Here is a 27,994-nt window from a genome sequence, read left to right on the forward strand (position 1 = left end):
AAGCAAAACCACACGTGATCTGAGGTCATTCATTCATTGGACAGACATTCTGGGGTGGAGAGAAGCAGGTAAAACGAAGTAAAAACTGCGAAATATATAACTGACACGATATGGGGTTAAAAATAATAAATAAATAAATAAATAGGCCAACATCTAGCCTATAAATAAAATTTAAAAAAACATCAAATTAGTGTTGTTTCATATGGTTATAATATGTAGGCCTGTGTCAATGTGTGGCTTGTAGCCTATACGATGTGAAACATAATATTTACTGTATTTTTGCTGCTGGACGCGCGGCTCGCGAGGAATAGGCTCAAGCTGACACAGCTGAATTAGCCGTGTGTCAGCTGGGTGTGAGTTCGGCGCGGCTCAGCTCCAAACTGACACAGGGGTAGTATTGACGGTACCGTAACATGGGATGCAAAGTAAAACGCACTTCATACAAAGCGCAGCGTGAACCTGTTGTCACTGTGCGGGAGACGCTCCCCTCTCCTTCATCTGATCGCTGAACACATCAGCATGTTTACGCGTCCTGTCTATCAAATGTAATATATTCGCTCGGGGCTCCCGGTCAAACCACAACTAATCTTCCTAACAATGGCGACAACAACACTTTCCTATAATGTGAAGCTGACAGCGATTTATTAAAAAAGAAAAGGCACAGTGCTTCCTGCAATTGGGTCGGATCGAGTCCGGCCAAATTCACACCACAAACGAACTGCAGCAGAGTACGTTTTGAAGCGCATCGAGACCACCTCTTCAACTGGGTCTCGGAGCGTTTGTTTGGTCCGCCCCCGAGTGCGATTGCTGTATTCACACCTGTCTGAAAGATGCGCACCGAAGGCGGAAGTGCATCTGAGTTCGTTTCAACTGAACTAAACACGGCATGTGTGAATACACCCTAAGAGGCTAAATCTGAGGAATTTTGTGTGAACAAATAATTTGGAGACACTGGGTCGGATGAATTAGAAGCTTTTGAAGAAAGACACATGGATTTTCCATAGAAATATAAATCTGAAATAAAATTTTATGCAGGGTCCTCTGGGATGGGCTTGGTGCTCTTTTTCTTTTACGGGACATATTTTTCTGTAATATAATGCATTCATTTAAATGCAGTGAGAGGAACGAAGCAGAAGAACTCTGTTGTCCAGCTATCTTTTTTTCCACAGACGAGGCTGAAATAGGCTATAGACTATACACAGTGCATGGGCAACTGAGGGCAGCCCCATTTTCAAATATTTTAAAATAAACTCAATACACACTGTGCATGCCATGGACGTAAACGTGACGTGATCAATTAACCTTGGATTACCTCCCAGATGAACTGATTCAATTATTAAGCTATTAACTATCTACCAAAACATTGTATTCCTTTTATTGTATGATAATTTACATTTACATAATAGGATGTTGATATCAAATCAAAAAACTAAACTGCCCTCCGAGCAGTCGGGACCCTAAGCAACCGCTTATTTTGCTTATGCCTCGGGCCGGCTCTGCTGACTAGTGACCACTATAAGCGGGTGGGATGTTTAGGGTAGTTGTCCTCCTTGAAGGTGAACCTCCACCCCAGGCTCAAGTCTCCTGCAGACTCTAACAGGTTTTCTGCCCTTTATTCGGCTCCATACATCTTACTATCAACTCTGACCAGCTTCCCTGTCCTTGCTGAAGAAAAGCATCACCACAGCATGCTGCTTCCACCACCATGTTTCACGGTAGGGATTGTGTGTTCAGGGTGATGTTCGGTGTTAGTTTCCCGCCACACATTGCTATGTTATCCCAGGGGACTCTGGAGGCAGTTTCAAATACTGATATGCCACTGCTGTGAAAGAGTCAAAGCAGCTGGTGTGGGGAAAGTTTGGAGAAGATGTGGAGAAGGACTTTCAGGGCTTCTCGAAAACCATACAGCACCTGAGGAGGGGTAAACAGGGAACCATCCAAGCTGTGTAAAGTAAGGAGGGGCCGCTGGTGACCTCAACTGAGGAGGTAATGGGGCGGTGGAAGAAGAACTTTGAGGAACTCCTGAATTGGTCTTACTCTATGGTAGAGGCAGAGCTGGAGGCTGATCATCACCATTACTCCACAATGAGTTAACGTTTGTCAATTGAGCGATTCCAGCCCTTCTGTACAAATGAAATTAAATATGATGGTCTGGTATGGACCAGGCTAGTAAAGCCCCAGGTATTGATGAGATTTGTCCAGAAATACTGAAAGCTCTGGGTGTGGGTGTCTACTCAAGGTGCTGGAAAGGAGGGTTTGGCAGATGCGGATTCCGTCCTGTGGAACAATGGACCAGCTCTTCACTTTTGCAAGGATCCTGGAGGGGGCCTGGGAGTATGCCATCCGGTCTACACTGTGTTCTGTGGATCTGGAGAAGGTCTATCTAGATAAAAAGTTAAAGATGATTGTTCAGAAACCCATGCCTGCATTCAGTGAACGCGTTCAATGAACGATCGTTCATGAACTCGCTCATATTGGGGGCGAACGTGAACTGAACGTATGTATTTCTGCCTGATGAACGTTATTGCGAACACGTTCATTCTGGCGTTTGTGAACGGCGCTCTTACAGTCGTTCAATCGTTAATAAAGTGCCAGATTTCCATAGAAAACCCCGCTAAAAGACAGCGTAAACAGGCCTTAATATATAGCGGAAAAACACCCAGGTTGCGTTCCGAATCGCATACTTTCTACTATATAGTATGTAGAAAAAAGATTTAGGATGTCCCGATTCTTGTGGTCAGATTTAGGATGGTTAGAAGTACCCGGATGTCCTACTTCATGGGGCCAAGATTGTTAGTGTTGAAAAGTGCATCCTATTTGGGCGATTCTGACCCACAATCCAGTGCGCACGTGAAGTGACGTAACATCGACGAAGCCTCCATATGAAAAGAAACGGGGATGCGACGGATATAAAAGCAAGAGGCAAGATCAAGGCGCAATGTTATGATGAAATAAGAGAGTAAAGTATGTCCCAATAGTATGCCTACTGCATCCTAACTAGATTATTTTTATCGTCGGATGTAGTATGTAGAATATAAAAAAGAAAGAAAGAGTATGCGATTCGGAACGCAACCCCAATCTGGCAACACCTGCCACCACAGCGTCGCACCGCCGCTGCATCATCAAAATGCGAAACACCAAAAAAAACAAAAAAACAATTAATGCTGCAGTTATCGCATTAACGGCATACAGTAGAGGCTCCGTGGTCTCCATCCCCCAGCCGCAGCTGGATAACCTGGTTTTGCGGTAGGCTATATTTCGGAGACCTGCAGCCTTTGAGAAAAGTGGACAGCCCAGCTTTCATCAACTTAATTAAGGGGTTGCAGCCGTCCAAAAATGTGCCATCAAGGAAAAAAGTACAGACACTGCTAAACAAGAAATTTGAAGGAAACATGCAAACTTGAGACTGAACTCTCTGAGGTACTATTTTAAGTTGTAATTTGTTTGTAGAACCTGCCTGGTATATTTTTCCAGTTTTGCTTTCTTGGAATTAAATTGCATGTGAATTGTTTCCAGGTTTGGAAAATTATACAAATGGAAAAACATTTGCACCTTAACTGTTTTTGTTTGAATAATTCCTCATTAAAAAGATAATTCAAACAGCACCTTTTTCCTCATGATTTTGAGAATATACTGTAGGGGTAAAAGCTGCAGCTGGCTTCTAGTGTGGACTGAATGTTATTGAAATAATTGCTGTCTGCAGGTTCTATATGGTATGTGGCAATTATTTAGAAAAATAATAGCCTGCAGCAACATATTGAAAAAAAATAACTATGAACTAGTTCATTTTTGAACTGTGAACTTACTGTAGTTCAGAATTTTGAATTATGAACTATGAACTGAACTAGTTCATTTTAAAGTGTGTGAATTGAACTTTGAACTAGTTCACGTAGAAAAAGAACTTTCCCAACACTGCCTGCATTGTCTTTTAAACGTTTTACTATTTTGAAGGTTATTAGAGACTAATTTGTTCATAATGTGTTTTAAGTATTTAAGACCTGTACATAGTGTTTATTTAATTTTAACACTCTCACTTTGGTTTTATCCAACAACTAGATGTTTGGTTTTTGATGAGATGCAGATTTACACATAATTATTAAGATATTGCCACATTTGCATATTTATTCAAACATAATCTGAAAACAATTGAAAGGGACAAATTGTTTTGATGTAAGTAATCAACTGGCAAATGGTTGTGTCTGGCCTTAAATGAACTTACTAAAGTCAAGAATAAGCTGATTAGATTGTTGAGGTCAAAGGTGAGGAACTCCTGCTCCACGAACGCAATATCTCAATAATGCTTTGAGGGATTTTCTTGGGATTGCATTAATGTCAAGTCTGACTCAACAATAATTAACTGATTAGATGTTTGGGGCAGTACCAACAAGTTTGTTCAGTTGTTGCTCTCATGATCGCAATGGCAGAATTTCAGCCTGAGGGTTCCATGCTTTACCCATTAAAGGGTTACCTGTCCTTTCAATTATTTTGGAACTTGAAGTGTTTGAGAGTAAAATAATGAAAGATTTTTCTCATACTTGCTTGGTGTGTGTGTGTGTGTGTGTGTGTGTGTGTGTGTGTGCGCGTGTGTGTGTGTGTGTGTGTGTGTGTGTGTGTGTGTGTGTGTGTGTGTGTGTGTGGATGGTACAAGAGTGTGTTGCATCAAAAGCTGGGATCATGCCTCATATGGTGCTGCAACTCCACACTTTGTTGTATTTTCCAACGTCCTTTTCCTAGTTCATTCTCTGAAAGTCTTTAGCCAAGCAGCCGCTTTTTGATGACACATTGGTAGTAACAGTCATTTATGGCCAGTGGAGGGTCAGGCCGACCAGCACTACAATGGATACAAGTCACGTCAGACTATGGCAAATTTGGTTAGAACAAAAAACAGCTAGAGCCAGGAGCGCTTCTATGAGTTGACAAGGTCTGGGGCTAAAACTATCTGAGGCTGAAGTTATGGTGCTACTCAGGCAGAGCCAAACTACAGGATGCAATGCCTACAGATTTAAAGGGAAAATTCGCCGATTTTCAACCTTAACTCATCTACCATAATATCCTTTGGGTTGCATTATATCCCCGTGTATTTTTTCAACATCGTCCGTTTCGCGGGGGCCGAGCTTCAAAAATCCATTCACCGGTGACGTTTCTGTGACGTTTCCGTGTCAAGGAAGAGCTCGTGCAGACTACAGACTCTTGGAGCCGAGCTCACCAACCCCCCTCCCTGTGAATCCAGGGGGCGGGCTCTAAAAGCACGTGCGAACCAAAACAAACCGTCTGTCCATGCCCATGGTCCGTGACAGTTTACTTGTATCATTTCCTGTATTGAAAATTGCATCTTTTCACACGGGCACAGACGATATGGATGAGGATACTTTAAAAAGTGTGTTGGCTGACTGGAATGAACCAGCAGGGTATTTAGTTGGGCCAGAGAAGCCTACACTGCTGAAGAAATTCAGCGAGGAAATACAGTATGCAGAGAGGCCGAGGCTGCAGCTGTTTCAGCCTTGGTTAGGGTTAGCCTTGTAAGACAATACAACTGGAACACCATTAGAAACCGAGAGACATTTTCAATATCCCAAAAATAATTTGGAAAAGACAACAAATACCAGCAAGACCGGGAGGGCAGATGATCATTGAGTGAGTAACATTATTTTTTTCTAGCATGTTGTAACGTTATCTTTGTCACATTGTGTTGTCTGAGCCATTGCACTGATGTTGCACTTAGCATGTCTATAGCACTTTTCAGAAGAACCCTTTACAACAGGTCAAATAAAATGACCAGTCTTTTGTTCTTACATTGGCTGCTATTGTTACATTATAGCTTTGTGGAGAGTAACCACTTGTTTTGTGTTTTAATTCCTTTAGACATAATCGACTTGTCACACGTCGGTTCTTGATTGAGTGGGTGCTCCAAAGGGGAGAGACTTGGCAAGGGGACCGCATCGTCTTACCTGATTGTGTCATACAGCGCATCAGAGCCAAATATCCATCTCCAAATGGTCACTACAGGCGACAGGCTGAAGAAGACGCTACGTAGAAGCTACGGATGAGCTATGATCAAATATTTTGACCTGTAAATACTGCTGCTAACTATGGACACTGATTGAGATTTAATCATGTGAAAATGTGTCAATTCTCCTTGACTGTATTTACAAATAAAAATAATTTTGTATAAACATGATTGTTTTTTGTCATTGCATAGGTAACCATTTTAATACATAGGTTTGACTTATCAACTAAAAGTGAAATAGTTTCAGAGAATCAAACACTTTATAAGGCATAGATAGAGTTTAATATAACAAGCAAGTAAAACAGTGTGCATTATTCTACACACAACTGTAAAGTATGTACATATACAAATGTAAAAAAGAAAAATAACATTTTCAAAAGCTTTGAGTTTCCAGTGTGTTGGGAAAAACAATTGTAGCATAATGCTTCCTTCGTCAAGTTACTGTTGAAATATTGAGTGATGTTTAGCAGCAGCTTCTTCTGTAGTTGGTTTTGGACATGTTGTGAGGGAGGGCAGGCTGAGGGAGCTGTAGTGATGATGACAGCACTTTGCAGGCAGCAGTCTCTTCTTCATGTGATGACGAGTTCTACGAGGGATGCTCTGAAGTGGTGCGTGTGTGCGGGATGTAAACAGTCTTCACAACAGAGTGCGTGGTCCTCGGACAATACACCATCTTCCTTTGGACCTCACCTGAAATGACAAATTATGATTGTATCACAAGGCCAGCCCAGCACTGAAGAGATGACAAAAGAAAAATCAATGTGTTATACTGTAAAGATAATGTTGCTGTTGCAATAAATATATAAAACAGACAAACCACTATGTAACCATAGATAGGTCAGTCAGTTAGTGCACTAACACAATAGTAGTCTTTTGTCTAAGAAGACATCATGTTTTTATTAGCAGCCAAGCATACTGTATGCCAGGGTGTGGCTATGCATTTGCATTAGGAAGAGCCAAGACGACACAAGACTAGGGACATCAGTGCTAATCACCCAGCCATCACCATCAGCATAGCAATTGTTTATGGTTTTGGAAAGCTGATCATTTTAACGACATCGCTAATAACCATGCACATGGAAAACAAACACACAGTCACACACAAACAGTCTTGCAAATGCAACTAAATCTTCCTCAAGGATACACAGAGGGGCCTACTGCCCCCCTCACGAGTTCACTTCTAACTGTAGCTTAGCGGCTAAGGTAACTTGGCTACAGCTACAACCGGTAGACTAATTCCTCCTTGCCCCATCTATCAGCCTTACACCGGGACACAATATTCAACAGCGGTGTGGGCAGCACAGTTATTAATGTAGGGGAAACACTGATACTAACTACAGTAGGCTACTATGCAATTTAGCTCACGTTAGCTTACCTTTATTCGGATTCTTTTTCCCGGGGCTTGGGCTATGCATCACGCCGGTGAATAGGCAACAGGTAGGGCCTAGTATCTTCAGCTTACGCTTACTCCTGCTTCTTTTCTGTTTCCTAAAGTTGGCGCATCTAGGCACATTATAGGACGGCATGTTTTCTTTGTGGTAGTAGTCCAACAGTGAAATAATACGAAGCGCGCTATTACTGTACTGCTTACACGGGTCAGGTCCGTGCTGTGTTTGTCACCATGGTAACGCGAGCAGCTCGGAATCTGGGCAGGCTGGCTGCAGAGCGTACCCCCCCGCGCAATGCATCCTGGGGCCTGTAGGAACTGTAAAAACGGCTACGTCAGCCCCGCGTCATCAGTTTAAATCCGAAATCATTGTGCTCTCTGCCAATTCGGATCAATTTTTGGGGGGCTTTTTTCAATAGACTACTAATATACTCGGCCCTGATATACCATTCACATGAAAATGGGCGAATTTTCCCTTTAAGAGCCTGCACATATAATTTAAATACACAACAACACTGCCCTCTAGTGGCTCAAAAGACATTTTGTTTTGTGGTAATGATGCATCTCAAGAAAACTACAGTAGCATGTCCTATACATTTTCAGTAATAGTAACAGCATGCAAAACTGCATGAGTTACTTGGTTCTACTTAAATACCACTGTTGTTTTTTGGTTTATGTGAACAAAAAGAGCACATTGAACCTTAATAATCATATATACGTGGGCAGTTAATTTGCACAGCTGGAACGTGAGACAATTTTTTTCAAAAGCTTCTAACACTTTTAACTAAATAAAAATAAATAAAGGGGCAAACTGTGGCACTGTTTGACAAGATTTCCTTTCTTTTTAACAGAAGAGGGCAAACATTAGTTTATATGCCATGAATGCATTTTCATTTGGCAACTAATTTGGGCATTTTGGAAAAACGTAGCCTATAGTTTCTGAAAACAATGGAGACAACACATGTTCCATGTAAAGTGGCCGTTTGGTTGTTTGTCAACACCACATTTTATTCATTATATTGTCATATAAGAATTCATTATATTGTCATGTCAAAATACAGCAAGACTTTAGGAAACTGCATTTGATTAATACTTGAAATGGCTGAAAGGGAGGTCATCAACAAAACCTAAAAATTAAAAATGTATTTACCTCAACATCTCCCAGCCTGTAAGAATGACCTTGATCATGTTCTTGGCAGACCACTGCATATGTTATACATTAGAGGCTCATCATTGAACAAGCTAAACATGTTAGAACCAGAATGACACACATCACACTGACTCATCAGTTAATTTGGTATTTATTGTAAAGAACAAATGAAAATGACAATTATTTTCTCTTCTCCAATACATTCATAGAATGTCACTAAAAACTTCACCTACTTCTCCTTCACACAACATTCAGAAGAAAAACACCAACACCGGTTTCCCCAGGCGACAGCAACACCGTGCTCTTGCTATTACCATTGCATCTGCATTGTTTTTATGTCTACTACGTCTATCAGATTAATAAATTAAAGACAATCATACGCATAGAATGCAAGACGCTCATAGGATTAATGTTTATTTGCACTGCCCAGATTGTTATAAACTGTGCTGATTAGTATTCCCTTGCTGATTAGTTCTGTGCTGGATTTTACACCTCATATCTGCTCATTCATGTCATCATCGTCATCCGTGAATTACATTATGTGGCACAGTACAAGTATAATGTTTAAGTAACCATTATGTACGTGTACTAAGAAAGAGAAAACAAATAACAAAATGTGTCTTGCAAATGTAGGCTATATGCTATTCCCTTTGCAGTGCAATCCCCATGCAGTACCACATGCAGCTAAAGAGTGTGCATGAAGAAAAAAAAAACATATTGACCATGCATGACCCCGCATACAGAGCCTCCCCTGGCTCTATTGGAGCTGGCCCTTCTGCAGTCCTCCAGCCCTTGCATGGTTTCCATTGAACTACTGAAATATTAACAAACTCTACATCCTGACACATTTCTAAAGGTGTAAGATAGTGAGTGTGATGTAGATGTAACCCCACCAATAATCAGTTGTCCAGTCCATCCTGTTCACGAATAGACTGCCTCTGGCCAATCACTCCGTTTCACAACGCCAAACTAGCCTCTTCCTACAGCCACCATAGCCTCAGCGTGCAGAGACGTGGTTATGTGAACAGAATCGATCTGAGCCATTAAATCATGGTTGTGAGTTGGCACTGTTGAATGAAAATGCTTGTGGATTTGCGGGAAAAAAGAAGAAGAAGAAAAGTAGTCTTCACCACGGAGTATTAATGGCGTAAGTGCTAGCACAAATACAGAAATCTTTTAGATTTTAAAACCATAACAAAAGCACAAAAATGACCAGCCGTGAAAAGGCTCTTGGTATTTTCCCATTTGAAACTGATCTATCACAAAGGCCAAAAGATCACATTCGACAGACATCAGACATGGAAAACAAACCAGTAAATCACTGGACAACCACACCGTTTTCAATGTTGCGAGGAGTACGGTGTAGCGAAATATTCAAAGTGTTATCATAAGATGGTTTCAAAAGGCAGGCATTTTAAATGCAAGGCGAACTTCAAATACTAACAACCCCCGTTTTAGATTCACAACAGCTTTTGATGTACAGCTCATACAAAGATACATTTGCAGTGCAAATTCAAGTATGTGTTTTTTTTTGTGGCCAGATAATTAACATGGAACTGCTTAGTCAGCAGATGAGGAGAACCGTGAGAATCTTCACAACCTTTTTCCTCATCACGTCCATGCAAAAACTTAACACAATCCTTATAGCCATCCAATGAATAAATATGGAAGTACATACAGCATCATGTTTAACAGCTGATCGCAAATAATTATACGAGGCCAAACCTTTTTATATCACTTTGTCCTAAAACATTTACAAAATATGTTTATACAGAACTGTTGCCATCTTAAAAAACTGAATACTGTAGTTGATTGTTCTTATTTCTTCAAAAGAATTCACTGAAATCATGTTCTGAATTCAATTTGCTGCAAACAATGTCAATTCCTTCATGGAAAACCAACATAGCAGCATGCAGCCTGTTGGCAAATGTTACCATGAGGTCAATTGTAAGTGCCTAAAAAATATAAATAGGAAGTGTGAGTATTATATAAACTAATGTCCGACATTTGATGCTGGGAAAAACTAGAAGAGTGTCAGAATCTTATCACATATTCCACTAACCCTTCCTGCATAAATGGGCTTTTTGAGTAGATGACTATGTCCATGGATCTGATTCTGAATCAGCTCTTCCTGTCAGTTTTTCCCCTTAAACATGATTTGAAGAATTTGAAATAAACAATATGCAGGCTCCCACAACACAGCGTCAGCAACATACTGTGTGTATATGTATATTTGTTTTTGCAATGTGACGTGGTTTCCCTTCTTTGTAATATTTTAAGTTAAATCACGGGGACCTAAAAAAGAAAATTGTACTTGCATTGCTTAATGTCATTGCACAAACACAGCATTGACATTCAGTTTCCCTTATAGCATTTCTGAGGTAAACTCGGAACAGCGGTCTCATTTACATCAATCTGTATCTTCCAAAATGTATTTGCCTTGACCCCAGCAAGGCAAACAAATACACTACATACGGTGAACCCATGCCCGTTCAACCCCACATTTTTTTTTAAATTAAACATTTAAACACAAATGAAATCAAGACACAATATTTCTATAAATATCTAAAAGGCTGGCTTTTTAAATGAACATCTTCACAGAATGACAGTGGGTGAGAGATGAACTGATTTATCCACACTTGTTCTCTGTGACTGGTGTAATCCCATTTTGTGTCAGTTATGTGTTTTTTTAAGCTCAGGACAGAAGACAAAGAGATGCGTGCCTTTTTTCCTTAACAGGCATCTGAGGAGGATTTTATGGCAGACCACTGCAGAGGAACCACTAAATGTTTTTGAGGTTCCCTCAAACCTTTACCTTATTGTCAATGTTAACTCATATTTCATAATTTCTAGGCAGGAGTTTGTTTTTGTTTTTTGTAAAAACACATAAGTCTTTTGTTGAGCACTTAAGTCTTTAAAGACCGGTAAACTTTTTGACAATTTGTGGTTGGGCTTTGAGTCCATTGTCCCAGAGTCTACCTTGTTGTGTAGTGGTAAATTGTTCTTAATTGGCCATGCACACAGAGTATTGCTAAGAGGTCATTCCATGGCTTTGAGATGGCCAATTCAATGGTCCATATGAACATCTCGTGACTGTGCCCACTTTCTGAGAAAAAAAATAATAATCTCAAGTTCACTCATTACATTCAGTCCTGTAATTTCACTTGTCCCAGGTGTGACAGGCAAGTGTCTAAACTGCAAGAGTAAGATCCTTTTGTCTCTGTTGAGGCGTTTTTCTCACCACCGACACCCTGGTTCCCTTAATCCGTCTTCCCATTCTGCTGAAGCTCCTTGGCCTCTTCTCGGCGTGCGGAGCGCAGCACCCTGTAGCAGCCGCGGGCGATCTTATGCATCCACATAACGTTCATTATGTCCAAGCAGATACTGGAGCCGATCCAGGCTACACGGCCACCGTAGGGCACCAGGTAGTAGGCATCGGTGCCGTAGACAGCGCACATACGAGTGTAGTACACTGGGATGACAGCGATGCGGACCATGAAAAAGACTAGTGCCATGGCAACGCCGTTGGCCATGTTGGGCCGGCAGGACCTGGGATAACCTAGTACCTCGAAGAACCAGCTGAAACACAACATATAGTCAAGTAAACTGTCTAGCATGATAAGCATGTAAACCTGAAAATGTTGAAATCAATCACCAGTTACTTGGCAAGTACACAGGGACTTTCTAAGGTATGCTTGTGTGACATTAGCTTTTCCAGATTGATGGTTAAAAAAATGATTTGGAAAACATTCAAGAGCCTTGGTTTAATTAAAATTCCTAACAACTGGCACATTGTTTGACATATCATATCCAGACATTTTGTAAATTGAGCGTTTACCCTGAATTTCAAAGAAGAGCCCAGGTAATAAGTGAGTTGTTACGTACCGCTGGTTCACACATGGTGTGGAAAACTCGGCAAGCAGACGGAAGTTAGCAAAATAAGGCAACATTCCTATGCCCTGGAAGAACAAGGTAAGAACAGGGAGACAACAAAACATGAAAGGGACAAAAACAAGACACCGAGTCATTTGAATTTGCAGGCATGAAGCTGATGTACCACCTGCTCCTCAGAGTAACTAGGTAGCTAAGGCATGTCTACAATTCCAAAGCAGCTTCAGACAAAACCAAATGATATTTAAAATTTTAAGAATGACTTTTACAGTGGCGGGAGCGTGGGTCTAAAATTAGAAGTCCTCACTAAATATAGATCTATCTGGCAGATCTAACAAAAGAGCCTTCTCCCTCGGGGGAACACAATTATTCCTTCAAGTTTTGCGGGGCCATTATTAAACTGATCTTTCAATGGACTTCCTAATGATTCATTCTCTTATTTATTTTCTATTGTGAGTAGAAACACATCCTCACAATAAAGAAAGAGTGAAAAGAACAGGTGATGTAAGCAATTCCAGACAGATACATTGCCCCACAACTTTTGATTATTTATGTTTGCAAAACAGAACCTGTAAAGTAAGATATTTTAATCAAAGCCCCTGTAAAGGCTTGTTGAAACATTTATCTCCAAATCATCAGTGTTCATTCTCTACGGAGCATGAAGGTACGGATTGACATTTGACGGCAATCCATCCGTTTGATTATCAGATAGCTCGTCTGGAATGTTGACATTCTTGCTGGAGCGTGCCACCATTGTAGAAAATGGCCAATGGTACCACACTTGAGCAAAAATGGTTTTGCCTCATATAGAAAGGCATTCAAATCTAATATCTTGATCATCTATTTGTTAAAACACCCAAACACAAGAGGCAACATGCAAAAATGCCCAAATCAAATCTGGCATTTTTGCAATCATTAATATGATAAATCACTTCACTCCAATTATTAAAGTGATAATCACTAGTGCATTATTATAAACATAAACCAACTTTTGCTAGCTGGCATTTCATGTATTTTCATCCAGGGACCAAAAGGACCATACTGTAGAGGCCATACAGCAGAGCAATTCATCTCAGAAAAACATACTTAACTCTATCAAAAAGGCATTGAGCAAATGTCAATACGGCACGGGCTTTTACACATACAATGTACAATCATACACACGTTAAGCCAGCCACTATGTGAAGGAGCAATCAAAAGCCATGCAGAGTAAATAGCAATATGCTGAACATTTCACTGTCTAGGAGACCAGGGCCTGAATTCCATGTTGTCTTTAGTCATCTTCAGCAGGTTTTAGACACATTTTTAGACCTGGACCAGATCAACCTGCACGGCTTTAATATTAATTTCCACTTTACGAAAAATCGGACCATTTTCAGTCGCTGCTTTAAATAGAATGAAGATGATCTTAAGAGGCAATACGCTTTCAGGACACCCAATCCTAAACACCGTTGACCCGGTCTACCTAGCTTAATCATCAAGCACTCTTGACTAAAATCAAATGTGGACACTGACATGTGTTCAAATTGTGCCATTAGCCAAATACATTTGAATGAAGTGTTCTGACTGAAAAGCTGCATAGAGAATGAATGCTGTGGTTTGTATCTTAACTCTAATTGCAGTTAGAATTTGACTCAGTTCTACCAACGTTGGACGCATAGAACACAAGTCAAACTCAAAATTAAGATACAAATCACAGGATTCAATTTCACTTAAAGATCCACAGAGAACACACATTTAAAAGGTTATTTGGCTAGTGGCCCGTGCGTGTGAAAGGAGACTTACCGTTGGGGCTGAAAAAAAAACTGGTCATTGGAACATACTTACTACTTGACTCAATCAGGGCACATATCTGCATTGTTGCAGTTTTTGTACAATACGATGTGAACATTCCACCTAGCATGAGAATGCTAGTACCTCTAAGAACTGGTAAGTCCATACTGTGACTGGGCATCATATCTGCTCAGTGCAACACAACAGCAAATAGAAGCAGACAAGACAGGAATGAAGAAGTCCCCATCTAGATCAAGGCCTGCTCTGGGATTTTTATAATTTTTTTTTAATGACAAACAACCTTTTTGGTAGTTTTTGCATGAACGGGGATGACACAACCCGACTTGATGCTTGATGTTGGTAGTTTTTGCATGTTGGGTTTGAAGAGGGGCTTATTTATGTTAATGTCAGCGGAGGACAGAGAGACAGACGGACAGATATATTAGAAGAAAATAACAAACAAAAAAAACAAAACAAAAAGATTCCACCACAACCGGAAGCAAATAAGAAGCAATACTGACAACACTGAGAAGAAAGCATGCGTCTAATATTAACACTGGTATTGTTATATTATGTTTCCATCTTTTTGATTAAGCAATTTGTTAAATAAAACAAGACTGCTTATGCTGCTTTTGAAATAAATTATGAAATTACTCAAATGACTAAATAACAGTATTAATAATCAAAACATACCAACCATCTAATGAAATTGAGCTGATTTGTATATATTTTCTTTGAATACAGGTTTCCCCAACTCTAAGTAAATTAAATGAGGCCTTCATTTGGCTGTGTGCCTCAGGGTGAACTATTCATATTGAGTAAGTGGAATTTATTATCCATTTGACATGAATATGTCCACATTAACACACTCAACACAGTAACTAATAAGACTTTGACAACATAGGACAACTTTGACCAGGTACAAAACTGAATCAAATGAAAATGACATCACGGTTGTAGTTTTTTTTTAATAAACAGCAAATCTAATATGGCTTCAGTACAGCTTTTGTTTGTATCTTTGATTTATTTTTCTCACATTTGGCTCATGCGGAGCAATCATTCTGTTATCCCACACACTTATTTTGGGATCTAGTCTTAGGAAACAGTCATGAGTGTCCAGTAACAGTATGGCCTGCTTCATCTCATTTAGCTAAGATGGGTTAGGAAACAGGTGCTTGCTCTGTTTCTCCACATAAAAGGCTGGATTTACAGTCAAATTATACATCATCATCTATTTAATTTTTCTAACGATGTGACACCGATTTAATCTAATCGTTATTGTTGCTTAGAGACAGACATGTGGGAAAGTCTGATGTATGTCACTATCTTATTGAAAAAGAAAAATCCAGCCAGTGACTGGAATGTAGTTGGGGGGTAAATCTGGAGTCTGTGTTTACTTAACTGAAATAAAAAGGGGCATAAAGAAAATACTTTTAAAAGCATTCTCAAAAGTAATTATGTAAGTGTTTCAGACCCATAACGTACACCTGGCAGAATGCATTCAACATGGTATTATGAAAAAAGAGCCTGGCTATCTGGTGGTGATCGAGCAGATGACACTATTTGAGTGGCTTTGTCAGTTTTCCCTCATCGGGGGAGTCTCAGGAGGAGTGTTAAGGAAGAGAAAAAAAGAAAGAGGCAGAACTAGGCTCTGGCACAAATACAGACGACAGGTGGAAAGTACTGTAGATATAGGCAGGTAAGTAATTAAGAAGGTTAAATGCTTGCTTGTTGGCATGCACAGGAGCAAGAAAGGAACCCTGCCCTGTGGAGAACGCTTTCGAACTGCCAGCATGCACACAGATGTTAACAAGTAGGCATTCTGCTGCGCTAAGCTCAGAAAGGGTTCAGCTTATGTCAGATTCACACAACATTAAAAAGGGAGGGAGGGGGGGTCAGTGAAATTATAGCACAGAAATTATAAGCGCAAGGTGAGACGGGGAGGGGGAGGGGGGGTTCATCAGCCAGTACCATCATTGAGCATTACATGCAAAAAATACCATAGTCATTCATCTCCATTATAATTATCCACAGATCCTGGCGACCTAGAGGGTGTCAGGTAGAACCAAGAGTGAACAGCACTGCCCATCAACGCTGAGTACGCAAAACTGTTTCTATATCTATCTAAATAATGCCCACTGCGTGTAGCGGCAGTGCAGCAGTAACCAATGGGTCGCTTAATGAGCCAGTACTTCAGATGAGTTGTGAGATTATTATCGGGCTAAATTCCATGCAGAATTGATACAGGAAGACCCTCTGACAGCCATCATACCAAATAGGGAAGGCTCATCCATCATGGCATTGCAGTGCAGCTCCAACAATTGCTCAACCTGAGTGAAAATGTCAAACCAACCTGGCTGAAACCCGCAATTATCAATATTGTTGCTTTTGACATCAGTCATTATTACCAGGCAAGTAAAAAAAAATAAAGTATAAACACATCCTTATAATGCCAAATCCTATCAAGCACACCATGAGTCATGTTGGAACACGCACTCGCTTCTCAAGGACATTAAATACAGCAGCTGATTTAGTAACTCGCCAACCATTGCAATTGCTTTCTTTGGCACACAACGTTTTTCCGCACAGTTTGGGTTACATCACATTGCACAGTGTATGGACTATGCTGACTTTGCCTTGAGCATATTTAAATAACCCATATACAGTAATATGCATGTCTGCACGGGGGACAATCACGGACACTGACTAAATACAACTGACCCAGCTTGACGGGACACAGCTGTTCACCCTTGGTTGTCTCCTTCCCATCTTGCCTGCATGTTCTGCTATTGGACAATAGGGCACTCACCAGTACATAGTAGTAAGCAAACAATGCTGCCAGATGGTGAACTACAAAAAACTTGTCGCCTATCGCCTTCCAATAGTAAAATATAAGCAGCAGATCTGGAACACAAAAGTACAGGGGAAGATAGAAAGAAATAGAGATCAGAGACAAGTCATTTGTGCTATCAAAACAGTTCAAGCACACACATAACTGATTAAAAAGATACCATAAACTTAGAAATACTTCCGAGACAGAGATTACCCGTATAAGCTGTACATTTCTCTTACCAGATATGAGGTAGCCTGTTGTGATGGCAACATTTGTCTTCACCAGCGTAGGATCTCCCCTATTTAACAAAAACACATTTGGTTTAAAAAGTCCATAGGGTTAGGTGTATGTAGTGATTATATTTTGGGCAACCATGTCCAGTTTATGTCATGTCCCCTTCCATTGTAAAGCCTGTTCATTTCCCTACAGTGATGTCCCATTCATAATGATCATGCATTTGTGGTAGTTGTTCTGTTGTATTGTTATGTCAATTTATCATTTAATCAGTATGTTCTCTTACATTGCATGTTCCTGTAGGCAGGAGTCAGCTGCCGATTATGAGGGATAAGGAGTGAATGAACACATAGGACAGCGTATAGCCAGGAGGGATACTAAAGTTTAGAACGAATGGATGGTCAGGACAGCAGATGTCCATGTGGGTTGAGGAAAGTAGGGGTAAATGAATAGGCTCAACTGTTTTCAGACTGGTTAGGAAACTCACATAAATTCAGAAGGCGCTCTGAAGTGTTTTAGGCATACACTGTGTGTTATTTTCCTTTCTGTTATATCAATTAAATATGACAAAGACAACTTGCTGATTTATTTTTTTATTTCTTAAGAAGATTAACATTGCCACAAGACTGTTGACCACAGATAATAGCCTATTTGGCACGTTTCAATTGGGACTCACCCACATAATCAGCTAGGCTGCTCCTCCCAAACTAATTTTGAAGAGTGTACAGGTCACATTTAAAAAAGACAGCACCTGGCCCGAGTAAGTAAACCAATTCAAAACTTGTGGTGGATTACATGTCATTGCTTTGGAATAAAACTAATGGCTAAATTCTCATTTCTAGTAGATTCTTTTTTTTTTTTAGCTCTAGCTAGCTTACAAGCTACCGCTAAATCCTTGAGTTGGCTCGAAACTATGTCACCAGTTGACTTCATAATCTTCTTGTTAGTTAACATTCTACAGTAAACTAACAACAAGTTTAACCTTTTTCAAGGTTAACTAACAAAGAACATGTAAAAAGGTCTTAAAAATGCTACGAAGCTTAAGCTAAAGCTAAAAGTCATTATCCTCACAAGTGACATGAAAATAAGCAGCACAGTTAAGCAGCTTTAGTTTTATAGTAAGGTACCGACAAAATAAAATTGTAATTAAGATATAATTTCAAACATAATACAATGACATTTCGGCATTCTTTAAAACAAGCTTTGTATTGAGAATTAGGATTGACCCTGGAAGTTTGACAAATGGAACAGGAGTGTAAAGGTCTTCAAATCATTCACCTAACTAATAGGCAAATCATGGCTCCCAAACAGTGCTAAACAGGGCTTTTTCTAATATAACCTCTAAACCCTCTGTTGTGGAATTGTTTATTACAGTCATAATAATTATGTGTTTATATAAAGACTAATGTCATCGTGACTCTAAATAAGCATAAGTTAATCAACAAAAGTTCTGACCTGACCTTATGGTGAAGGTTCTGACCGTATGGTGAAGGTTGTTATGTTCTGATTATGTTCTGAGATACTCAAACGGCGCACGGGAATGTATGTTTTGACTGAGATGGCTCCGGAGCTCTGTCTGTAAGATAACTAAAGCCTGATTTATACTTGTGCGGTACCGCGTGCGCAGAGCCTCCGCGGAGCCGCAGAGAGCCTGTGCGGTGGCCTCAGACCCCGCCGCGTACCAACTGAAAATTGTGACTACGCGCCAGATGCCGCAGACGCCGCAGAGGTTTGGTTGGGCATCAAAGCAAAAAGGAGGGATTTCAACAGCACAGGAGCTCTTCCTCATTGTCATCAAACTCAAAATCTTCCAGTTTTCATTTGTTTAGCAACGGATTTCGCCGATAACATCAAAAGTGCAGTGTGCAATCTGCGACACGGGCGAAACTACTACCAACGGTTCATGAGAACGTTCGGTGTCCGCAGAGAACGCAGAGGCGCAAAGCCGCACAAGTATAAATCAGGCTTAACAATTCTCTGACTGAGGAGAATCTTGTACGTAGGCTGGAATGTTCGTGCGTAATTAGATTTCCCTATAAACTCTCTGTATGACCGCCTATCGGTGGTCATTTCACACAATCCCATTGCTTGATTGTTGTCTTGACTCATGTTTGCAAACATTAAAGATCTGTTCTATTTTTGTATTTAAACATTGTGTCACCTCGTATTAATTGACTATATTTTCATCTTTTAAAGGTTGGTATTTCAATTCCATGACACCTCATAATATTGAAGTTAGTTATGTGCTAACAGTTACGATTGGCCTTTGAAATAATGCTAATTTACAACAGAAGCTATTCAGCGAATGAGCAAGATATGCTAACATTTGAAAAGTCACCATTTGACTTTTTACTCTTTTGCTCTTGTGGTTTTGATATTGAAAAGGTTATTTATACATCTGGAATCTCTTTTGCTAGAAGTAGAACCCCATGAACACCGCTCCAACAATTCCAAATCTTGACGAACCTGCTGTGCCTGCCTACCTTTGCTGAGCTATGTGACTGGACAATGATGGGGCCACTTGTAGACAAAAAGCCGACAATAACTTAATATTAAGCATTGAAATCTTAAAAGTTAAAAACATGTGATCCGAAGCCCTCACCAGACTGGGTCTTCATTGACGGGATCATCAAACCACAAGATGTAGAGACAGAAGATTCCCACCAGCAGTGCGTGAAACGTTGACACCGTCCTGAAATGACAACCAAAGCAAAAAAAAAACAGCTGTGATGATCCACCAAGGGCAGAGGCTTACACGTGCCACAGAAATTCTATTCAATACGCTTTCTGAAAAGGAACAGTACATTTTTATCTTTTTCTAATCCTGAAAAGTGCCTCAGAGCTGCTCTCTGGTTTAGAGAGACTCTTTTTCTTTTTTTTTGACTCGCATGGAATCAACTGATTGCTTGTCAGGGCTGCACACAGATTCTGACCAATTAGACTAAGAGATTAAACACTGCTGAAGGGTCAGGCACAGCGGCGCACAGTCCCAGTCAGTCTTTACCACGGTGAGACAGCCCAACAGGCAGCCAGTGTGACAGTCAGAATGACAGCGGCACTGACTGTAAGAATGTCTGAACAGAATCCACTAAGTCGCAGGCCTTAAACGTGGAGTCAGTGATTCTTGGAAATGCATGTTGTTAAAATCACCTTTTGTCAAAATCAGTGAATATCTCCTCATGATACGCTACCTGTACGTACTGCGTTAGCTAAAATAAAATCCAGTGATAAAACACAGCCTAGGCTCTGTAAACAGGCATGTTGCTGGCTACGGTGGGCCCCCTTTGTTTACATACCTGTCTACAGAGCCTAGGCTGTGTATTAACACCAGCGCATACAGAATACGGATGGGTAGTAAATTGTGAGGAGATGTTCACTGATTTTGAGAAAACGTGATTTTGACAACAAATGTTCTGCAGAATGGCTGACTGCACCTTTAATGGGGATCCCAAAAAACCCCGATACATCTCCACTAATAATCACTCATTTTCACTCGCTCATAAACCATGAGAGTGTGGCCTAGGGTTGCAAAGGGGTGGAAAGTTTCCGGTAAATTACCGGAAACTTTCCGGAAACTTTCCACGGGAACTTTCGCTCGGGAATTTTGGGAATATTCAAAATCGGAAATTATAGGAATTAACTAAATGGCGGTAATTTAAATGAAGTGTTTCATAACCAAACATAAATCTAAACATATAAACACTACATTTTGTCATAGGCAGACATCCATGCAAAATAATACAATCAAAACACATTACATTTGAACAGATTTATTTGTAAGAAGAACTTTATCAAGTTTTGATTATTTTATGAACAATCAATAATTTCACTGAACAACAAAAAGATGAATGTCGAGTAAAATATTACTCATCAGTCTCACCCCACCCATTCAATAAATAAAGTCAAATGCCTTAGCCTGGTCCAACCAGACCATCGTACTTAATTTCATTTGTACAGAAGGTCTGGAAGTGCTGTAATTGGCAAACGTTCACTCACTTGGGGGCGGGTGTCTGTTGAAGTTTAAAACTATTGGATCTGCCTAGTGCCACTCTGGATTAGCCAACCAATCGCATCACGTTTGGTCAGACGTATGTCATGAGCCGCCTTCTGACGGTGCGTTTCAGTTGTACAGGGAGCTCGGAAATTTCCGACTTCACTACATATTGTATTCTATGGATCTACCGGTACCTGGCAACAGTAACTTGCTAGAGCTTAACGTTAAATTATTTGGATGAGAAAGGTTGTAGGCGTCCATACTTTCGCGAGCAGATGTACTGGAACACAGACGGGTCGGAACTCGGAACTACCAAGTCGGAAATTTGGAGTTCCGAGTATAAACGAACGCAGCATTCAACTGAAACTGGAGCGCGACTTCGACGTCATCGTTCTCAGCCACTCGCTCTGTTCGCTGATTGGATAACCAAAAATTTGGCCGCGCAGATTCCATGAACACACACCACCCCTAGACTGACTACTGAAGTGAAATGAAAATTGAGTGGAAGTAGGTAGGCCCCCCATGTGATGGAGGAATGCACAGAGCGTAGGGGGCGTGGCCTCAGTACTCCTGCAGTAGGATGTGTGCTATGTGCAATTTGCCAAGTGTACTTGCATAAAATCTGGTTGTTTTAGTCAAGATTATGCTAAAATATATTGTCCCCAACTATATTTAAAATCCCAGTTGAAGCCTCTGTAAACCTGGTCTAGTAAAAATCAATATATGATATCAAGTTGGGTATCTCAATAAACTTCAGAAAAAATCTGATTTGAAATTAAATGTTCATAAATATATTAAAACTTAGTTGGAAAAACAGCTTTTTACAGTCTAGAACGTTTGCCTGGACTGAAATAACATAATTAGGAGAATTTAGTGCATTTGGGTTGCTTTAAATTTAGTAAATTCCCGTTAATTCCCAAAATTCCCGTTAATTCCCAAAATTCCCGTTAATTCCCATAAATTCCCGTTAATTCCCATGAAAAGTTTCCAACTTTGAAAATTCCCGGAATTTTACAACCCTAGTGTGGCCATTTCAATTTCAAAGGGGCTCTCATGAGTGATGAACTGAGGATGTGAGAAATAGAAAAAGAGAGAGTGACACATGCAAGTAGATCAGGCTGCATCCACCCCCCACTTAATAACACTCTTCCCCGCCAGACACACAGTGGCCTTCAATCTACAGAGTGGAGCTTCCACTGTTCTCATCGCGCTTAAAGATCACAGCAGCCTGTCTGTGTCTCACTCAACGCGGTGCCATCTTTTCATTCCGATCTAGTTGTTTGCTTCAGTATATCTGCAGTCTTCCCATCACAAGTTGGCACATGAAATACCGGCTGGACTAACTAGATGTCACTTTGGTTGTTATCTGATCCAATGGTCTAGTCATCACTGTGAACAAGTCTGTGGCCCTGAAGCGTTACCGACTGGTGTGTCTGTTTATTTGTTTGGACTGATGAAATGTACGAAAAAAAAAAGAGAGCTCCATTGATTAAATGCGACAAAGTGGATCTGACAGCTGGAGAGAGATTACGCCTTTATTTAATAATATTTACTTTCATTCTTTTACTGCCAAACTGAAATCATCATTGTAGATTGGCCACAGTCAGTGGTGAAGAGCATATGATTATGAGTTTTTACAGAGAGACCAAATAAATTGAATAACTAGCGCTATGAAATTATGACATGAACATTTTAGGATTACAACTTTAAACTAGGGGGATTTGTTTAATGCGAGTCTGACTGCACGAGCTGCATGCACCACATGATGTCAGCGGTGAACTTGGCGAGTAAAATGTTACCGTACCCAATGAGAATGATGGCAACAGGAGGCATAAATATAGTGTTGTATGAAAAAGCAGAGGATTTGGCATGCTTTGTAGAATCTGTAAATGCTAAGCTGAGATGGGTGCTTGAATGTAAAAAGGATAAGGTTAAATTGACAATTGTCAAAGAAAAGCTGAAAGAAAATGCACTCAAAACAACATTCCTATGAAGTTCAACCAGGCCTGGCCGCCCGCACCTTGAAGCAGTGGCATGTTAAGCAAACATTGGAAAATATACACTGCATCCTACTGGTGAGTAAGATACCAGTGTCACAGGAGATGTGGGGGTTGTGAAGTGCATATCTTTCGACCCGGCTAAAGGCCAAATCATACTCTCCGCGCAGTGAAGGCGTGTTTTGGCATGCGTGACATTAAAATCGTCATCCGGCCAAACCCGTGGAACCCTTGGCAGTCGAGCAGGTGCAGCCCAAATTTGTAAAGGCGGTGCGCCCTGTCAGTTTGGAAGGCGCTCCAATTGCACAATGCTCTAGTTTATAAATGTGTTACCCCACACTACTGTCCAGTTGGTGAAATTTGAATACATTTTCTGCGGAGTCACATATTGTACTTATTGCTCTTTCATTCTGGTGAAGGTCTCCACGCTTGTGTGTTCCTACAGTGTGTTATTAACTTCCCTCATGCTGACACCTTAGACTTCTTCTAACAACAATCATGGTACACAGATGGAGCCGTGTGGCTCCCGCAAAGTGAGCAACCGTGGACCACAAGTCCACTTGTTTTGGAGTATGAATTAAACTGCGCGTACGCTAAATTACAAGTCAGCAGACGGCTAGCGGGATGTTTATATGGCCCTTAAAATACCCCCCCCCCTCCTTCCCAGATCTGAGCTAAGGGGCAGAGTTTCACAGCATAGCATAAAGCATGTAAACATTCCAGTCTATTATCAATGATTCAGGTCACGTCTTTGATCAATAATTCAGATCACCTTGAGTTCCACTCCACCTTCTGCTTGTCACTCAGGTTGAGGAAGCTGGTGCTGATGCGTGTGGACATCCAGGGGCTGACTTTGTGGAAGAGACACTGGAAGGTGAAGAAGCTGCTCACCGAGATGGTGAGGATGAGCAGGTTGAACGGGTCCATGGCCACCCGATCACACTGTGGAAGGAATGCAGAGAAGGAGGGCCAAGGTTAGAAAGAAAACTGGAAAAGTTGTGTTTCTCTACAAAGACACTTTACAGTTGACACAAAGATGATTAAGCCTATCAGCACCACTAAGGGATCTCATTAGTGTCACTGGTGTGATTTGACACTGCCGCAAGAGCTCAGAAAAATCCCAAGAATCCCCCAAGAAATGTTTCAGTTGTTGATTCTACTGCTAAGAAAAAAACCTGGAACAACAAAAAAATCCACGCACGATCACCGAAGGCTAGATGCGCGACAGTGTTCTTGTCATTTTTCAGAATTCTGCGAGGTGGCGGCTGAAGTTACGCACTATAGCTTTAATTATTATATGTTTACATCAGCTAATGTGTTTGGTGTTGGACCTTGGATGTCTACAATGAGTCATACATCACACATGCCAGTATGGGCCCAGTTAATGTTTAACTTCTGTAGGAGAGCTGCCTCTGACAGACCCAAAAAGATAGATAAAACTATCACAGACATTTTGACGGTAACTAATCGACAACTCTGCTTCTTCGTCTGCTTCTTTATCTTTTTATTTAACTAATGTTACAGAGGAAGGGTGGCTCTTGAGACTGTAAAGAAGGAGCTTCAATTCACGCCGCCGCCTGCGTGCCGAAACTCTTTATTGTGGTTTTGGCACACACAGCTTCTACCAAAATCATAGCCAGGCACACACACACATACACACACCTTCTTTCAGATACGAAATGAATGGCATGTTGTTTGAAAACAACCAACGACACAATGACTAGGTTAGTGATCAACACTGATAATCCACATACCCAGCCTGGTGCTTGTGTGTTGGAGATCTGTACTTGTACTCTGTACGCCATGTATGCCCACAGGGAAATTCTAATAAATATCCCTACTCCTGTCACAATAGTCCATTTGGCTGAACTGAAGTATTATGAAAGCAACATCAGTAAATGGACAATATGATCCCAATGCCTATGCTTTCTCCAGCCATTTACAAAAAAAGTAACGATATTATCACAAGCTGAAATTCCCATTACAACCACTACTACTACAGGCTAATATTTCTATTTCATTTAGTGTATCACAGTGTTGCTATCAGAGCATCCCAGATGGACAAGGGTCAGCAATGGCTTTGAAACTGAGAGTGGGATATGGGTATGTATAGGGGTGATCAGCACGGGATGGATCCATAAAAATCCATTTCATACATGTCATTCAATGCTAAATCTAGGCCTTGGAGCAACATTATGTGTAGCATAACTCCATGGACTCTAGCCACACCAAAAATCTCAGTATCATATCTACAGTAGCCTATATTTGAGTCAAAAGTGAACTATTCTCCAGAAGACAACAAAGATCCAGAATTAGCAGCTCTGCAAGCACATTGGTTGGCTTGTAGGCCAGTGAACTGTTTCACAAGTGTTGAGCTATTTGCATATGGGCTCATTTGGCTGGGTCAGTTTAGTTTAAAGACACACTGACACCTTCCCCAGCAATAGAGCACAGTATCTCCCACCAACACAGGCACACACAAACCACACATCCTAGTCCCTGGAGCTGTGGCCTCTGTGATTTTTTTAACCCACCTGCTTTTGTTTCCTTCTTTCACCACACACATGCTTGAAACAGACAGACATAGTGTTTACGTCCCTGAAGCACTGTAGCCCGGGGGAAAAAAAGTCACCAGGGAAGTGAAAGGCCATTTCCCACTGAGCCCTCTCCTTCTGCCTTCCCTGTAATGCATCAATGAGCAGCACCAGTGCTTTAATGCAGCATGATGCAAGGCAATTATGTTTTTGATATTAGATAGGCTTTACTTAAAGAGTCCATCCTTTGTGACTTTGACTGAGGTGATATCTGTATATATCCATGTAAGGCTGCGGCTTCAGCCATTTCTTACAAAGCACGGCGACAGCTTGTTTTACGTCCTGTAGGTCAGGACCCTGCTGCCAAGGGCAAATGGTTACCGCGGACGACTAAAGAATACAGTAGGGGAAACAGCTGAAGCTCCTCCAGAAACAAAGCACTTGGCTACTGGTGTAATAGCTTATAGCAAATCACACTCTGCTTTCAATCACAAATGTACAGTATGTTAACAACACCCAAAAGAAAAAAACGGTGCATTTGCTGAGGTTCTAATGAACTGCACAAGTTTAAAACTGAATAGGATATTGTGGTTATATGTTACCAAGGGAAACCACACGTCTTTTGAGGTAGCCTATAAAGGAAAACAACCTGCATGCACACTTCCTGATAGCCTGAATGTGTTAAGCAATAAGAGAGGGCTAGCTTTTTATTGCACCTTGAATACAGACCTATCTAAAAACATCAACATAACTTGTGCTGATGTTTTTAAACAGGCTAACCCCCTTTGCTCCAACAACATAAAGTGTAGTCAGAAATGATAACATCAGATGTGGATATGTCAGAGTGGAACTGTATAGCATTAACAAAGGGAGGGAAATAATGAGTTTAGAGATAACTAACCCTGAATTAGGCTACCTCCATGACCATGACCCCTGAGCAGTGTTAACCAGTCTAGACCCGGACTACTTTATGGTCGTCTCGACTGACTGATACTGCTGGTATGTTTGGGCCCGCCTTTAGAGATCGGACTGGTTTGTTTACTGGGAAGTCGTGAATATTTTCACTGAAACAGGTTTCCCTTCTGACTGTTTTGCAACTGGCAGCGTTGTAGGATACGGTCCTGCTCTTGCGTAACACGGGTGGACCTTTTCCCTGTGACGAGGAAACGCTAGCCCCCCACAACGAAAATAACTTGGCTATGCGCATCACCGCGGATCACATTATCGAGATGCAGGACAGATCCATTGCCCGAGGCAAACATGTCACCGACCGAGTAGCAAAGCGATGTGCTGCCTGTTTCTAATACATTCAAAAACACCGTAGAATAACACATGCAGGGCCAATCCACGCTGCATTGCTCGCCCAGATGCTGTTGATGTTCAAATGTGTTGAGGGGGAAAGAAAAATAACAGGTTCGATCGCGGGCTGGTTTTCCTCCTCTTTTTTTTGCGTAACAGCCACAGATTTTAAAAAGGGAATACAGTGGCAACGCAAGATCCCAGATGGACTCACCGTATGACTTTCATTAAAAATGTTTTGCACCTCACTCCCTCAACTGGTTACGGTTCCCAGGGTCGCTCGCGAATCCGAATGTTGAGTCAAAGCCAAGGCCATGTCGAGTCATTTTGGTTTTTCATAAACACGGTGGCCTCTTGCTCCACAGAAAAGCACACACACAGCGCTAGCAACTTGTGGGGGATGCAGCGGGACCGGAGCTCCGTGTGTTTGTTGGCAGCTTTGCGGTGTTAACCGAGAATCCCGTCCAACGTGAAACGTGCATGGTTGCAGAGGTGCAGATCATGCAGCTCGACGCTCGATTACAAAACTGGTCGAGGGGGTGTTTCAGGGAACACACCATACACACATCTCTCTCTGGCTCAGGCTCTCTGGCTCTGGCTCTGGCTCTCTCTCTCTCTCTCTCTCTCTCTCTCTCTCTCTCTCTCTCTCTCTCTCTCTCTCTTTTGTCTCTCTTTCTCCTACAGGGCTCAAGTTACAGCTGTATTCTTAAAGATACACATACACTCTCTCTCTCTCTCTCTCGCTCTCTCTCTCTCTCTCTCTCTCTCTCTCTCTCTCTCTCTCTCTCTCTCTCTCTCTCTCTCTCTCTCTCTTGCACACTGCCCTCAAGAACACCTCACAGTGTCTATATATAGCCAAGGCCGGTTGAACTCATCCAGGGTAATAAAAAAAAAT

The 27,994-nt window shown here is 41.1% G+C and overlaps 1 protein-coding gene and 1 long non-coding RNA gene across 2 annotated transcripts; both read right to left on the reverse strand.

Annotated features, from left to right (window-relative positions):
* Nucleotides 1–6,266: 6,266 nt before the first annotated feature.
* Nucleotides 6,267–7,751, reverse strand: LOC307267575. The gene is made up of 2 exons (XR_013845407.1): nt 7,383–7,751; nt 6,267–6,697 (listed from the first exon to the last, which is right to left on the reverse strand). It is a non-coding gene; the product is annotated as an uncharacterized lncRNA (long non-coding RNA).
* Nucleotides 7,752–8,942: 1,191 nt separating this feature from the next.
* On the reverse strand, nt 8,943–27,663 carry tlcd4a (TLC domain containing 4a). Its single transcript, XM_080049887.1, has 7 exons — nt 27,314–27,663; nt 24,039–24,208; nt 19,878–19,967; nt 17,281–17,339; nt 17,018–17,112; nt 12,430–12,503; nt 8,943–12,123 (listed from the first exon to the last, which is right to left on the reverse strand). The coding sequence occupies exons 2-7, from the start codon at nt 24,191–24,193 to the stop codon at nt 11,805–11,807; spliced, it is 792 nt and encodes a 263-aa protein (XP_079906013.1). The 5' UTR covers nt 24,194–24,208; nt 27,314–27,663; the 3' UTR covers nt 8,943–11,804.
* Between the last annotated feature and the right edge of the window lie 331 nt (nt 27,664–27,994).

Source organism: Ammodytes marinus (genome assembly GCF_949987685.1).
Source record: "Ammodytes marinus genome assembly, chromosome: 21".
NCBI classification, from domain to species: Eukaryota; Metazoa; Chordata; class Actinopteri; order Uranoscopiformes; family Ammodytidae; genus Ammodytes; species Ammodytes marinus.

Coding starts and splice junctions, on each gene's coding strand:
- tlcd4a (XM_080049887.1), bottom strand. CDS start 24,193: ATGGACCCGTTCAACCTGCTCATCCTCACCATCTCGGTGAGCAGCTTC. Junction 12,504..17,017: donor TTGCTTACTACTATGTACTG/GTGAGTGCCCTA, acceptor TTGTTCTTCCAG/GGCATAGGAATGTTGCCTTA. Junction 12,124..12,429: donor ACACCATGTGTGAACCAGCG/GTACGTAACAAC, acceptor GTTGTGTTTCAG/CTGGTTCTTCGAGGTACTAG.